This window comes from Drosophila pseudoobscura, chromosome 4 (assembly GCF_009870125.1).
Source record: "Drosophila pseudoobscura strain MV-25-SWS-2005 chromosome 4, UCI_Dpse_MV25, whole genome shotgun sequence".
NCBI lineage: Eukaryota > Metazoa > Arthropoda > Insecta > Diptera > Drosophilidae > Drosophila > Drosophila pseudoobscura.
In genome coordinates this window covers 20,684,869-20,698,876 of record NC_046681.1, presented here as the reverse complement: position 1 = coordinate 20,698,876, position 14,008 = coordinate 20,684,869, and the positions used below count along the sequence as shown (strand labels likewise).

At 42.3% G+C, this 14,008-nt stretch overlaps 3 protein-coding genes across 5 annotated transcripts in view; 2 read left to right on the top strand and 1 right to left on the bottom strand.

Annotated features, from left to right (window-relative positions):
• The first annotated feature begins 88 nt into the window (after positions 1–88).
• On the top strand, positions 89–2,179 carry Rbsn-5 (Rabenosyn-5). Its single transcript, XM_015180405.2, has 4 exons — positions 89–223; positions 279–1,125; positions 1,185–1,792; positions 1,850–2,179. The coding sequence occupies exons 2-4, from the start codon at positions 462–464 to the stop codon at positions 2,108–2,110; spliced, it is 1,533 nt and encodes a 510-aa protein (XP_015035891.2). The 5' UTR covers positions 89–223; positions 279–461; the 3' UTR covers positions 2,111–2,179.
• On the bottom strand, positions 2,168–2,831 carry Acbp1 (Acyl-CoA binding protein 1). The gene is made up of 3 exons (XM_001356482.4): positions 2,690–2,831; positions 2,510–2,624; positions 2,168–2,434 (listed from the first exon to the last, which is right to left on the bottom strand). The coding sequence occupies exons 1-3, from the start codon at positions 2,702–2,704 to the stop codon at positions 2,292–2,294; spliced, it is 273 nt and encodes a 90-aa protein (XP_001356518.2). The 5' UTR covers positions 2,705–2,831; the 3' UTR covers positions 2,168–2,291.
• Positions 2,832–3,792: 961 nt separating this feature from the next.
• The window catches only part of Pgant5 (polypeptide N-acetylgalactosaminyltransferase 5), a 28,476-nt gene continuing 18,260 nt past the window's right edge, over positions 3,793–14,008 (top strand). For all 3 annotated transcript variants that reach the window (XM_015180403.2, XM_001356481.4, XM_015180404.2), the window contains exon 1: positions 3,793–3,868. The gene's annotated coding sequence lies outside the window, so the exon portion shown is untranslated. The remainder of the gene's footprint in view (positions 3,869–14,008) is intronic.

Sequence of the window (14,008 nt, the reverse complement as noted above, 5' to 3'; positions counted from 1 at the left end):
TGCCTCAACTAAAGGCCAATAGGTGTCGAAAAAGCAAAGTGTTTTGGCTATAAAGGCGTAGGCTGGGGGCTGGGCTGAATATGTCCGTGAAAACTTCCAGGCAGGCAACTTGCGACGCGTCTGCTTCTTGCATTTCGGACACTCACCGCGAAGAGCTTTCGTTTCAAGTGTGCGCGGCTCCCAGTGAATGCCACCTCGTGGAAAGAAGCAGAGTTTGCAGCAGGTTTGATTATTTTGGTAAAATCATTATTTAAAATTTAATAAAAATGTATGTCTAGGCCTGCAGTAACGACATTCAAGTGCTAGACATTACCTGGATGTGGCCGGCAAGCAATAGCTAGTCATGACAATGTCCCACATCTAGAGGAACGGCCACAGTAATCTGTTTCGTGGGCGAGGGCATAACAAACACACACCCACCAAAAAATAGCCCAAATCTAGTGCTTACTCATCGTTTAAAAATGGCTAGTAATCCCTTCGACAGCGATGAGGATCAGAGTGCCGCCAGTGGGGAGATCCTAGAGGGTTTCCTCTGTCCCATTTGCCGGGCAGATCTGAAATCCATTGATGTACTCACGGATCATTTTGCGCGCCAGCATGCCGAGGAGGAGGATACCCTCAAGTCTGTGTTCAATATATTTGTGAAGGCCAAGAAGAAAATCCTTAATAACTTTGAAGATGAACGCGGTGCGGCGGGCTCCTCATCTTCGACTGCGGGCGGACCATCGGCCAATTCCAATGGGAACGGCGCTGACCAGCGGGTGCTGAGCAATGCTCGCTCCCGTTTCAATGTCTTTAACTACATGTCCAAGCAGCAGGTCGGCGCCGAGTGTTCGCACTTTGAGTACTTTCAATCTGTGCGCAATCCTCGCCTGGAACGCTACGCGAGTGAGACGAACAAGCTGATAATACGACTGCATCGGCTGTTGAAAGACTTGCCCTCGGATTCGGTGCAGCGCAAGCAGCACGAACAACAGACGGTGGCCTGGCTGGATGGCAGTTCGGTGAAGCTCTGCCCCAGCTGTGCCAAGAGTTTCCACATCGCCCGGAGACAGCATCACTGCCGTCTCTGTGGCGGCATTATGTGCAATGATTGTTCCAAGTTCCTAGCCCTAGAGAATGCCAGTAAGTGGGAGAACTCTTTGGGATCGTTCACCTGATTATAATTTTTTTCCTTTTTGTAGTGCAATTGGCCAGCCTCTCGACCAGTCGGAGCGAGCCATTGCAGCAGATGCATCAGGGTGACCGTGCCATACGCCTCTGCGAGCACTGCCTGTGGCTGCTGGACACACGACAGGACATGCACGAGAGCCGCACATGTCGCCCACTGCTCGTACAGGTCTATGAGCAGATCCGGCAGCTGCAAAAGGATGTCACCCCAGACCTGGACATGTATCTGAAGATCATCAACAGCCTGCACGAGGGGGAGACTATATTTACTATTACGGATGCAAGCGCGTTGCGCGGCAAGATTGGCCAGGTGGCTGAGACCATGGATATGCGGAGTAAGCGCATTCTGGCCATTTACTGTGAACCCGGCAGTCGGGAGGAGTCTCTCAAGAAGGCCATTCGCCTGAGCTGCATCCAGGCCATCAAGGAGCGGATGTTGTCGCTGCCACCGCTGCCGGATGAGGCGCTTATCCAGCAAATACAAGAACGAAAGCGTATGGAGACGGAGCAGCGCATCCTCACCGAACAGCGGATGGCCATGGAGGCATATGAGCGTTACGGCCTGGGTGCCACAATCATACAGTCGGGTGGGGGTCTGGAGAGCGGCAGCTTTGCTCAGGGGGTGAGTGTTATTGAGATGTATCTGGATTCCTCCACTAATTCCTATCACTTGTTTTAGTCGGATCTGCAATCCATTAACAACTGGTCTGCCCCGCAAGCCTCCACCTCAAAGTCCGGCCTGGACGATCCCCTCATTGAACAAATCAATATTATAAAGGGCTACATTAAGCAGGCACGGCAGGACATGAATTTTGAGGTGGTGGAAACGCTGGAGCTGAACCTACGCGAGCTGCAGCGCGAGGTTTACGAGAGACAGCGCAAGTCCCAGAACAGTGCCGCCTCGCCCGAGGTCGAACAGCAGCAGCAGAACCAGTCCTAAAACCGTATATATCTATGTTGTATATATGCATTCCCGCAAAATGACAAATTAAATATACATTTCAATGTGTGAGTATATTTTTTGTGCGGAAAAGACTCAAGACTTGTGCGTTTTACGACATGTGAGATTCCAAATGCATTAATATAATAATATCATGATGTACGATAATTCGTATCCCATCCTAAGACTTTAGTCCTACGGAGGAAATCAATCCCTTAACTTTGGCTATATACGCGCCCTGCGCATCGGCATTACTCATTCCTTTGCGTGCATTCCAGGCCTCCCACTTCGCCTTGCCCTTAAAGTCCAAGAAACCGGGCTTGTCTACAGTATTAGAAGCCATAAAATGCATTAATAATTCATTGATTTTATCCAACAACTGTCCGTTCTCTCACGCACCGGTATTGCAATCGCCCACTGTGGCCTGCTTGAACAGGCTGTAGAGTTCCAAAAGGTCATTATCTGCGGGCGTGGTATTCAGATTCTTAACATCTTCGGCAGCTTGATTGAATTCCTGCAAGTGTAGAGAAGATATACAGAATAGGTGTTACTTAAGTCTGTATAAAAGCTAACTTTTACCTGTAATTCGGCCATGATTTACGATTTTCGAGAGAGCAGAGAAATTTCTGTTGGGACACGACACGATTGTTCTTTTTCTGTAAAAGTAGTATATATTCTGGTATATTTTATCGTTAAAATATACCGTCCGACCCTCAGAAATATACCGCCTCATTTGAAAAATATACTGACGAATTCAAGTTCCATTATACATACTCCTTATTTTCTTCTAAATAATTGCTTTTATTGGATTTCTAAAATCGTTATATTAATTACGTATTAAAACAGTATCTCATATTAAATTAACGAAATAGTGTATACAAATGGCCATACTCCGGTTGTCAAGCAACAAGTCTTCCAATACCAGCAACATTCCGATTGTTTTTTTTTTTGTTGAACTATTTTTTTAAACCTTATTTAGTTAAAATACAATAAAAGCAAGTATTTAGAATAAGTAGTTTCCGCCGTTCACCTCAAGTAGTTGAGCTATTTAAATAAAGGGGGCTTAAGTGGGCTAAGTTCGCTTTCTTATCGATATACGTTGTTGTTGAGCCACAAGAATTGAGGCAAAAGCGGTCACACTGAAGTCAAGCCGCTGCCGAAGAGATGTCGCGTCGCGCATGAATTAATTATTAATAAAAAAAAGGAAATTAAAGTGCTTGTGCAGTGCTGGTGTGAGTACCGGGCCATGGAAATTTGTATGATAATTTTTCGCGCTCATTGATAGAGCTCAGTTGATGGAGGAAAAGAGCAACACACATATACATGCATACGTGTGCACTTGATGGTCGCCGCGCACGCACACAGAGTAGAAGTAGTAGTAGTAGAAAGTGCAGCAGCAGGCAGGCGCGGTCCATAATAAAGTATATAAGCAAATCGGTAGCGGGTATACGATACGTCGGTGTAAATAAACCGGGTCGCCCACATTCTAAGGGGCGCCTCCCCATCCCCTCTCGCCATCTCTCATTCTCCTGTAAGAATTGCGGAAAACGTGTTTAATTTTCGAGTATCGTATCTCTCTCTCTTCGCTCTGTTGTGTGCGTGCCTGATTTTGTTGTTCAATTTAATTCGCCACATACACATACACACACACACTAGTTAATCCTGCCGCCCTGCTCTTCCTCCCCCTGCAGCAGCAGCAGCTACTCTCTCCTCGCATCATCATCCAGCAGCGACGCGCACCGGAGATTTATTCCATAGGTAAGTTGACTGTTGATACTTTTCTCCCATTCTCCATTCACGATGCATTCGCTCCTCTCTTCTGCACATTTGGGGGCTTAGTTCGGCGTTAAATCATTTCAGTATAATATGTATGTTCCTGAACTTGATTCTTATTGGAGGTCGCTGTCAATTAAACCGGTTCACGGAATGGCACTGCGAGTCCGATGCTGGACTGAAGATGCCAGGCTCCAACAGATCTTCTTTTTCTGGTTTCACATCGGACTTTTTTACACAGGGTATATTTTATTCGTAGAGGTGTAGAATTCTTACAGAATTATATGAAGGAAGTGTAGATCTGTGGCAGAGGGAACGCCCCTAAAAATCAAGACCAAAAATATGGAATATGCAGCAAATTGAAGCTGTTTAAGATTCTACTTTGGTGCTCTCATTAAAAGTGGTCTCATCAAGGTAAATGAAGAAAATTCATGAATGAACTTAAGGACAATAAGAGCTTTGCAATATTCACAGCAGCATTATAGGGTTAAAGGGACTGGGCCAATAGAAAGATCAGAGAGAACAACGAGAGATCCGTTAGAGAGCGAATCGGAATCAGGATGAACGTTCCGCTCTGACCAACGAAAGAGCGTAGGAAGATGGAATTCCAATAAGTTTTGAAGAAAAAAGGTAGAGGTCTGAGAGGCATGGTATATGGTATCCTCTCGTTCGAACTAACGTTATCTTGGTTTTTGCTCTCCCTCTGTGTTTCTTCTTAGATTTTTCTGGTTTCTTGCTTGTCCTATCGCCTGCCGTTGCTGGCCATTGCAAATGCGTTTTTTCCGTCTGTGTTTTTTTTTTTTTTGCTTTTTATCAGCCCACGCTGTTGTTGTGGCACCGTGGAACCAAATGCATTAAGGTCGCACTGGTATTTTACTGTAATTAATGTTGAGGCAAACTAATGACAATGGGCCACGTACATACTTATTGCCCTCAGTGCTATGATGATGACGACGACGACGATGATGATGATGATAGTGACCGTCAGAGAGAAATACTTGGGTCGTGACTCTGGGCGATCGTGGACACCAACAACAAAGAAGAGATTGTGAGAAGAAATTCCAAAGAAACGAAAAAAACTGATTGTCGAAATTTTAGTGATTATCAGCAGAAAGTGAGTACTTTCTGAAAATTTATGATTACTCTATGGAAACTTCAGTCACTCTTGACCTTTATCTACGACAAGTAGTTCTTCCGCTCCATGCAGTTATTGATGAGCAACGCCCACTGTAAATTAGCCTTGCCCTCGGCCTCTGCAGCAGTCAGGTATTTTTGCTTCTTCCTCGGAACTTCTTGCAAATTAAGCCATAAACAAGACTGAGAAAAATGAAGGCCGCTCCAACCAAGCGGAGGGCTGAAACTTTTGATACCCTGTGGCAGATCGACAGGGAAATTCTTTTTGATTTAGATCGAACAAGAGATCTCTCTGTGGAAAGAATATTTTACGATATAGGGACCCTCCCTATTTGTGAAGTGCTTGAGAAAAATACCATAGATATCTGCTGAATCAGGTTGTAATTACTAGCCATCTGTCAAAAGTGATACCTATGGCATAAAGGGTATAAAACAACTGCCACATGCCGCCAATAAATGAACGAAAAACTTTGTTTTTTCTTTGGGCCACTTTTAATGTGCTACAGAGAGATGATCTCCTCCCTCTCGGTCTCTCCTTCTATTGCTCTCATCAGCGCAATGTAGCAATGTTAAGTCCCCCCCTCCCCGCCTCTCCATTCGGATGGAGAAAGCCATCAACGCTCCGTAAATTCCCTCGAAGCCAACACTAAACTAACACACACACACACACACAGGCAGAACACACACCTGCAACAACGACTACAGTTATGGCTAGAAAAAGAAGCGGAGAGGAGGAGCAGCCGCATGGCATCAACATTGCGATGCCTGATGCTGTATGGTGTGGAAGATTTCCCCATAGTAAAGCTGGTTTTACTCGCATCTTAATTGTCTCTAGGATGAAAATACTCTTTTTTTATAGCACTGTCACTGCGATTTTGGGTGGAACGTGACGATACCCAATGATCGGACACCTTTTCTGAAGGGAAATATATGATGAGAATACATTCTGGTTGGAACTTCAAAATGGAGATCTGAGATGATGTTCTCGGTTTTTAAATTCTTTCTAATTGATATTTTCATAAGGCTAATAGGGCAAGACTGCTTTTGAGGGCTTAGATCTGTCTACCAGCTTACTTTTTGTCTATTCTCAGGTAGATACGTATTATATCTTTTGCTTTGGTTTCCACAGCTTCTTTCGATGATTTTCAAATGGAAAATTCAAACGCTTAGTTGCATTTTCGTTAGATATTTAGACATTGCTGAAGAAAATGTCACAAGATTACTAATTCCAACTGTAATACCCTTACAAATATAGTAATTTTTAGGTATTTAGAGCCTCACCAAATAGGAACCCCATATCTTGGTTATTGTGGGTATCGCATAGCTAATTTATGATATGCTTTCCCCATTTTCGTGGCCAGAAAACTATTAATTGACACGTTTTTGTTTTATTTTGATTTTGGAATGTGTTAATTGAAATAATCTCCTTATCCCCACTTCTATATTTTGGTATTCCTAGACCTAAAGAAACATTTTTCGATTAACCTTTGTAGGGGACTGTTTTTTAGGGCATTCAAAAGTCTAAGCCAGCTAGTTTCATTTACTTTTTTGTGGTCTCTGAGCCAAAAGCTGGCACTGTTGCGAATATATGGTGCTCTTGTCGCTGTCATCTTTTATGGGCGGCCTCCTGTTGCCGTTGTTTGTGCCACACTGTCTGTCTGCCTGCCACTCATGGCCAAATGAAGACCAACTACTCATCCTGGGCCATCTCTGGTGCCTTTCCCTCCTCTTGTGTGTTTTTTCGAGCCTGATTGACTGCAGCAAGTGTGCATCAGGGGCATACCACACACACAATGTCCAACATGAGCCAGCGGCTTCTTTTCACTTCATAAAACGTTAATGAGTTTTAAGGCCCCCCCCCTGATCCATCCATCCATCCATCGTGTGTGCTCATGTGGGAGCAAAGTGGCTCCAAAAGGGGGCCTTGAAATTGCCATCCAAAAACAGGCCGATCGAAAAAAGAAAAAGAGAAAAAATACAGAAACAGCAGTTGGAAAACACTTACAAATATCATTGGCCTTATTTCTTTTGTTTTTTAATTTTACGAAACTGCTGTTTTTTTTTTGGGTCTCTACGAGTGTCACCGATTCACGCACGCACACATACACACATGAAGTTATTGCAAATACAGATACATACGCTGACGTAGAGGATAACTGTATTTGTACAGCTTTTCGCACTTTCCTTTGGCTCCGAATAGGCTCTCGCATTTCACCCCCTCTCTCCTCTCCTCGCATCATCTCTCGCACTCCACTTGACACCGCTCTTGTGCTCGCTCTCTCTCTCACTGTAGCATATGCTACTGCTCTACTCTACTCTCGTTCTCCCGCTTTCGTCGCTTTGGCGCTTTTAAGCTTCCGAAAATGATTACGCGGCATTTAACACATAGACACTTCCTCTCCTCCTCTCCTCCACTCTACCACTGCTCCCTTTACGTAGTGAGAAGAGAAGGAATGACTCAGTGGTCGCTGCAGTCGATACCCTGCAAGTCCGGCCGATGCACATCTTTTCGTGGCTTCTCTCGGAAATTCCTATGGAGTCTATACGATTGTAATACCTGTAATATATTCTAGAGATTCCATAGAAAAAGACTTACACACAGGAATATTAATCCGTATCTATTGTATAGTCATTAGCACCTAAAGAAAGGGCATCTAAAGCTTATGTAGAACCTCTTATTTCTATTTTTGGCGCATACTGTGGCTACAAATACTTATTTCCTCTAAGCCCGAGCCCCAGACAATATTAATACTTGTTCTTATTTGCCGGTTCTTTTCTCATCTTTCTCTATTTGTTCTTTCTTTCCCACTTTTTTGCTTACGCATCTTGAAAGAAGGAACAGCATGAAAAAGAGGAAACAGTTCTGTTGCCACACATTTTCTTTAGCCGGTCGGCACACAAAGTTGTCTACCCTACAAAGAGACAGAAAACAAGTATGATGGTCCTGTCATTTCTTTTGAATCCTTGGCAAACAAAAACATCTCCAAGAGCATTTATTCCAACTCGAATACTTTCCACAAGAGGGACTGCTGCATACCCTTTTAAAAAAAAAAGGGGGGGGGGGGGTACGGTATCTTTTGGTCTCGCATTCCCCTACCACGTGGGCCACATTCTTTCATTTCATTTCCTTGCCAATTCTTTTAAGTTTTGCTTTGAGTTTCGTTTTCTTTGTGTCTTTTTGTCTATTCTCCTTATTCTTTTTTGTGTGTTTCTGTTCATTCTTGTTCAAAACTGTTGTGTTGTGTTGTCTAATGAAAATGCCTTGATTATTTATGAGCATAAATTAAAAATTAACAGTACGCTGCACACAGATACACACCCACACAGAGGGAATGCCTCCGCATTGCCCCCACCCCACCCCCCACAAGCGTAATTCAATTATGTTGCATATATTTCATATTGCAAAAGGCAGGCGGGCAGTCAGCAGCGGAGGGAAATTTATGAGCCATGCCCCCAGGGTCGGGTCGGTTCGGTTCGGTTTGGTTTGGTTCGGGTCGGTACTACTTTGTCAAAGCCAAAACCAAGAGACCCAAAACCCAGCGAACCGACCGACCAACCAACCAGTGGAGCAGAGAGTCAGCAAAGCCCCCAGAGCCAGAGTCAGAGCCAGAGCCAGAGCTCCAGCCACTACAAAGGTCCGCCATTCCGCCGACCAGTGCTGCCAGCGTAGCAAATTTTCACAGCCAGTGCTGCCAGCGAAGCACATTTTCACGGCAGCAGAGAGCAGGGCAGGGCAGTGCAAATGCAAAACGTGGGTGGTGTGGCGGTGGCCGTGGCGGTGTGGTGTGGTGTGTGCCCCATAAATTCAGATAAACTATTAGTGCATGAAAGCAGCCACAAACAAAAGAAGGTACCATACCGTTCCCCTATTCCCCCCATCTGTTATCTGGCCCACACACAGAACATATGTATGTAGATAGTCAAAGAGCCAGACAAAACATAAGTTAACAATATTTTGCACTCTATTCGAGAGGAGAGGAGAGGAGCGGAGAACCAATCAATCGTATTACTCACGTGGCCCAAAAGTCATCTAGGAATTTGATTTCCTAATTGCTATGCTTGGGGGGACACTAAAAGTTACGCAAAGCGTTTCGTCTAAATTAGTCCAATGCCACATGGAATGGAACACATTTGCCACATTGTAAGCTCTCTTTGCCTTCTTTCTTTCTATCAATTTCTTTGCCTACAAAGGTACAAAACACAACACAATCTATAATTAAATGGAAAAGATACGCTGTTAAGTGAAACTAAAAGTTCTTGCGACAGTAAAAGGCTATCGGTTTCTTTTCTGTTCTGTTTCTAAGGGGAAATGGAACCTACTTTGAATATTTCTTAAATAAAAACAACATTTTTAAGCAAAACTAAAAGTTATACAACATTTGCATCGAGTTCAATGGCTTTTCATGGATTTATTTCAAACACTGTCTCTCCTTTCCGAACATTTGCATAACAGATAAGCTTGCAGTCATAACAAACAAACATACTCTACTCGTATATGAATGAAACAAACGTCAACAGAATGACCCAACTGGGGCTTCCACGTTGCGTTCTACGTAATCGGATTTCCCCTGTTTTTAATCAATTTGAGGAGCTTCCACCACATAGAAGGTTTTAGAATAAACAAACTCTTATCGTTCTAAGAATTGAATGAAAGACAGAAGCCTTTGGTAGACAAATGGTAAACAACGCCACAGCGCTTTCTCCTAGAATTCCATATCACAATCCTGTTTGTCTGCTGGTGCTGTCCAAGATCATTTATTTTATAAAGAATATGATTTTTCTATAATTTTATGGTACAATTGTTATTATTTGCCTTCCTTTGAAGACTCATTGTTATCTGCTTTATTGTTTTAACCAATATATTGGGCTACGAACACATTTTATACTCCTATCAATCCATGAAGAATCCCAAGAAATCTCGAAAATCAAAGCTTGTTGAAGAAACGCTTAGATAAGATTCTTCTTCTAACAATCTTTTAAATAGAAAAGTTAATCCGAGAATCTTGGGAATAACAACAGATAGACATAAATTTGCCCATTTATTCCCATCAAGAATATATTCTAAATATATGTACTATATGGGATTGGAAAGTCTTCTGTTTGTGCATTATAAACTTTCGAACAATGCCTTTCGAAAAACCTCTGAAATCAGCTTTAATGAATTTAATTTATTGACTCGAATGATTCCCTGATGCCAAATTTGTAATCCCTTTGTACCATCTGTAGAGTGTAGATTGTAAAAAAAATAAAGCCCAGAGATGACTCAAACATTCTGCTATACGAAAGGGGGGCGGGGAAATGAGGGATCAACACATTTGCATTGGTTTTATTTTTTGTTCGGGGCGGCGCCCGCTTGGAGATTATGCGGTGGTGTAAGCCATTGGGGATCTGTGTCCCACCCCCCTGCCCCTCCACAATAACCAAATGTATGCCATAGAAATTTGTATTCCATTGTCATGGACACGCATCACGCATCCCACATGGGCCATGCCCCATGCCCACTGCACGAGGGGAGGCGCCAGTCCCGCAGTACGCAGTCCGTCAGAGTGGCTCACAAATGTCCCCTATATACAGATGTATACGATATGTCGCTATGTCGATGTGTCTGTACGATGGGGGAGAATGTCGCGTAGCAGAGAGTGCGATAAAAGAGAGAAGGAACCACGAGGCGACACAGATGATGAAGCTGGTGCTTCTGCGGTGGCGACTGCTGCAAGGAGAACGATTAAGTTGAGGCAATAATAAGGAAATAACATTTTAATGGGCATAAAGAGGAGATTGGCTTTCAGTGTAAGCGTGTGTGTGTTCGTCTGTGTGTAAGAGAGGCAAGGAGAAAAGGAAATAAACGGAGAGCATCCGAGTATGGGTGGAGGAGGATAGTATGTGTGTGAATGGGTGTGTCGATTATACGAAAAACCGCAAAACAGTCGAATCTCCTCTCCGGCACCCGCCCCGCTCTCCTCCCCGGCACATCTGCTACCCACGGGTGCGTTCATGCGTGATTGCTAATCGCGATAAGCAGGGGAATTTGTAATGTGATTTTAGGGCCGGGCCGGGCCGGGCCGGGCTTGATTTCAATTTTGAAACTAGTTCAAAGCAATACAAAACGATGCGAATAAAAGCTATCCCTTTGCAGCTATTTTGTAGGTCCCTAATTAGACAGCAAAAAACGATGAAAATTTTAAACGATAAGCAACTAATTTTTTTTGGAATTTTCCTCAGTTTTTCAAGTCAAAATTTCGATACAAAATACATACCACAACCAAAAACTAGTAATTTTGTAAGTTTAATATTTTCCAAACGGTAAGCTTAAGTAAAACAAAGTTTAGGTTTTAGGTATCTGTATTTATTAGCTCTTCTGAATCGCCATAAATAATGAGATTTGATGGCAGGGTATTTTTTGTTGAGTGTAGCCCAGAATCGCAAAATGAATTTTTAAATTCTACAGGAAGTCTACATTCGTGACATTCTCCTGCTATTCGAATCCTACCGGCGTGATCTTGTGCCAAAAAAAACTACAAAAGTAAGAGTACAATTTTGTGGGTTTTTTGTTCTAATCTCCAATCAAAATGTTCATCATTTAATCGGTAGAAAGTCCCATCGAATAATGGCATCTTGTGGACAAGAGAAATCACAAAATTTTCGACAATAGGTTTCGAAATTTCTGCACAGCTTCCAAATATTCCCATCTTTAATTCTAAATTATTCGAATTTATTTTCCTTTAATTAAGTCGAAACCACTTTAATTTCCGTAATTGGTTGAATCGCATAAACGATGCCTAATGGCAGAACCGAAGACCAAAAAATGGAGAGCCACAAGACACAACAAATTAATGATGCGGGTCAAACCCCAAGCCAGGGGACACCATCCCCTGCACACGCCCCCGTCCATCCCCGTCCACCACCCATGCCCCGGATGCGATGGTCCAAATAAAATTACCATTGTACCAAATGTCAAACCCCACAGAAAAAAAAAAAAACTTTTTCGTTTGTTCCACTTATTTGTCTTGTCCCCGGGTCCGTCCGTCTCCCTTTTATGCACATTCTTGTCTTTTTTTGTTGGTTTTTTTTTTATTTGGTTTGCAGCTTCGTGCAAAGTATTACAAATTGCAGGAGCAAAAAAATACAACAGACAGAAAAAACAACTTTATTTGATAGAAAAAAAAGAACGGTACAAAAAAGAACTGAAGTTTTGGTAAATGAGCAATTGCTATGCAAACGCTTTGGCCGCTTAGCATATTTTCTGCTTTCTAAACGCCTCCACCTGCCCGCAGACACTCGGACTCGGACTGGGACTGGGAGTTCTCTTGGTCTTTCATCTGGCTCTTCTGCTACATTTAACACTGCAGAATCAGCACTGGCAGCACCAGAAGCAGAAGTTACTGAAGTTCTCTGTTCTTTTTGGCTTACATTTTCCCCATACATATATACCCAGCAAGTACGTACATATAAGAGGTATCCCCGTTTTGGAGTAGGTGTATGCTATTGCCATGTGAGTAATACTGCAGTTGCATTCGCTATTGAATTTATATCTATCTAAAACCCTAATATGGAGATAACAAAGTCATTGAATATTAGAAAGATAACATATTGATATTTGATTACAGATTACACAATTATATTATCAGGCAGGTTCCGGCTTTAGCTTACCTTTGCGTTTTCAGCCCAAACGTTACGTTTTGGTTTTTAGGGGCTTCCGTTTTCGCCAATTTTGGTCTCAATTTATTGCTGTTAAGCGCACTAAATCCGCTGTTATGTGTAACATCCGATGTTTGAGGTTTGAGGTTGGGTTCAAAAAAAATCTTTATAAATAAGGCCTAAGCTAAATTGCCCTTCTAATGGTGCCGATTATAAGTTAATTTATCAATAAGTCATCTATTTTTTCCTTCTTCAATTATGATTCCTTTTGTTGTAAAATAAGTCGTTTTTATTTGAAAAAAAATTTCGAAAAATTTCGCACCACGAGAGCACCAATTTTATTCGTTTTCCAAAGTGAATCCGAAAGTTTATTCGAAAGTGAAACCGGGAGCCGCCTGTCTGTATGAGTCTGTTTCCCAAGGAATTTATATTTATCTAAAACCCAAACATTGTGTATTTTTAAACAATTGCGGTGTTTACAATTTCTGTGTGAGATGAGCAATGATTTTCGAGCCCCCACAAACTTACCCTCTCTTCGGTCTCTTCGTAAGATTTGATGTGGTTGATTTTGTGCATCAACATTTATAGCAATCGTCTGTAAATTCACCAAAAAATCATCAAAACTGTATAAGTATTACCGTTTATATAGGGGAGAGGATTCTTTCGCTCTCCTTCTGAATTACCTTTGTGTGTAATGGGTATCCCATGGTCTATATATCGACTGATCCGTACAGATTCATTAAGCTCTCCTTTTTTGCTCTCTCGTTCTTTGTCTGTCTATCTGTGTTACCTACTTTTTCTCTCCCTCTATTTGTTTTTAATTAAAATGCGTGTCATGAAATCCCTTTTTTTTTGTTTTTTGCTACTTTGCCAAAAGATTTCAGCTGGGAGAAAAAAATTAGCTCACAAATCCCCTTTATGAGCTTTGAATAGTTGATGGATGGAAATGATAATGATGCTGGGGTTGGGGGATGGGGGTTGACAATGACGATGGCTCTATGTCCCAAGATTATTCAGTTGTCAATTTCTCACATTTCTCTTCATTAGGCGACAGATTTTTTTCCCCTCTCCTGTTCTATGGCGTCGTTTTCCGTATTCTGTTTTCCTTTAGAATTCCACTTAGGTTTTCCAATAAATTCCCTATCTTTAATTTTCGTCATTTATCTTTTTTTTTGTTTTTTTATGGCTTAACGATATATGTATTTAATTTGATTTATTCCCCGCAATCAAATGGGGGCTTACAAAAGTAAATACAAATTATAGTAAATATTTTATGGGGCCTTTATTTATGTGTGTGTTTTTTGGGCTACCACGTGCCACTGGGCCATAATCAGTTGCATTAAACCTTCATCT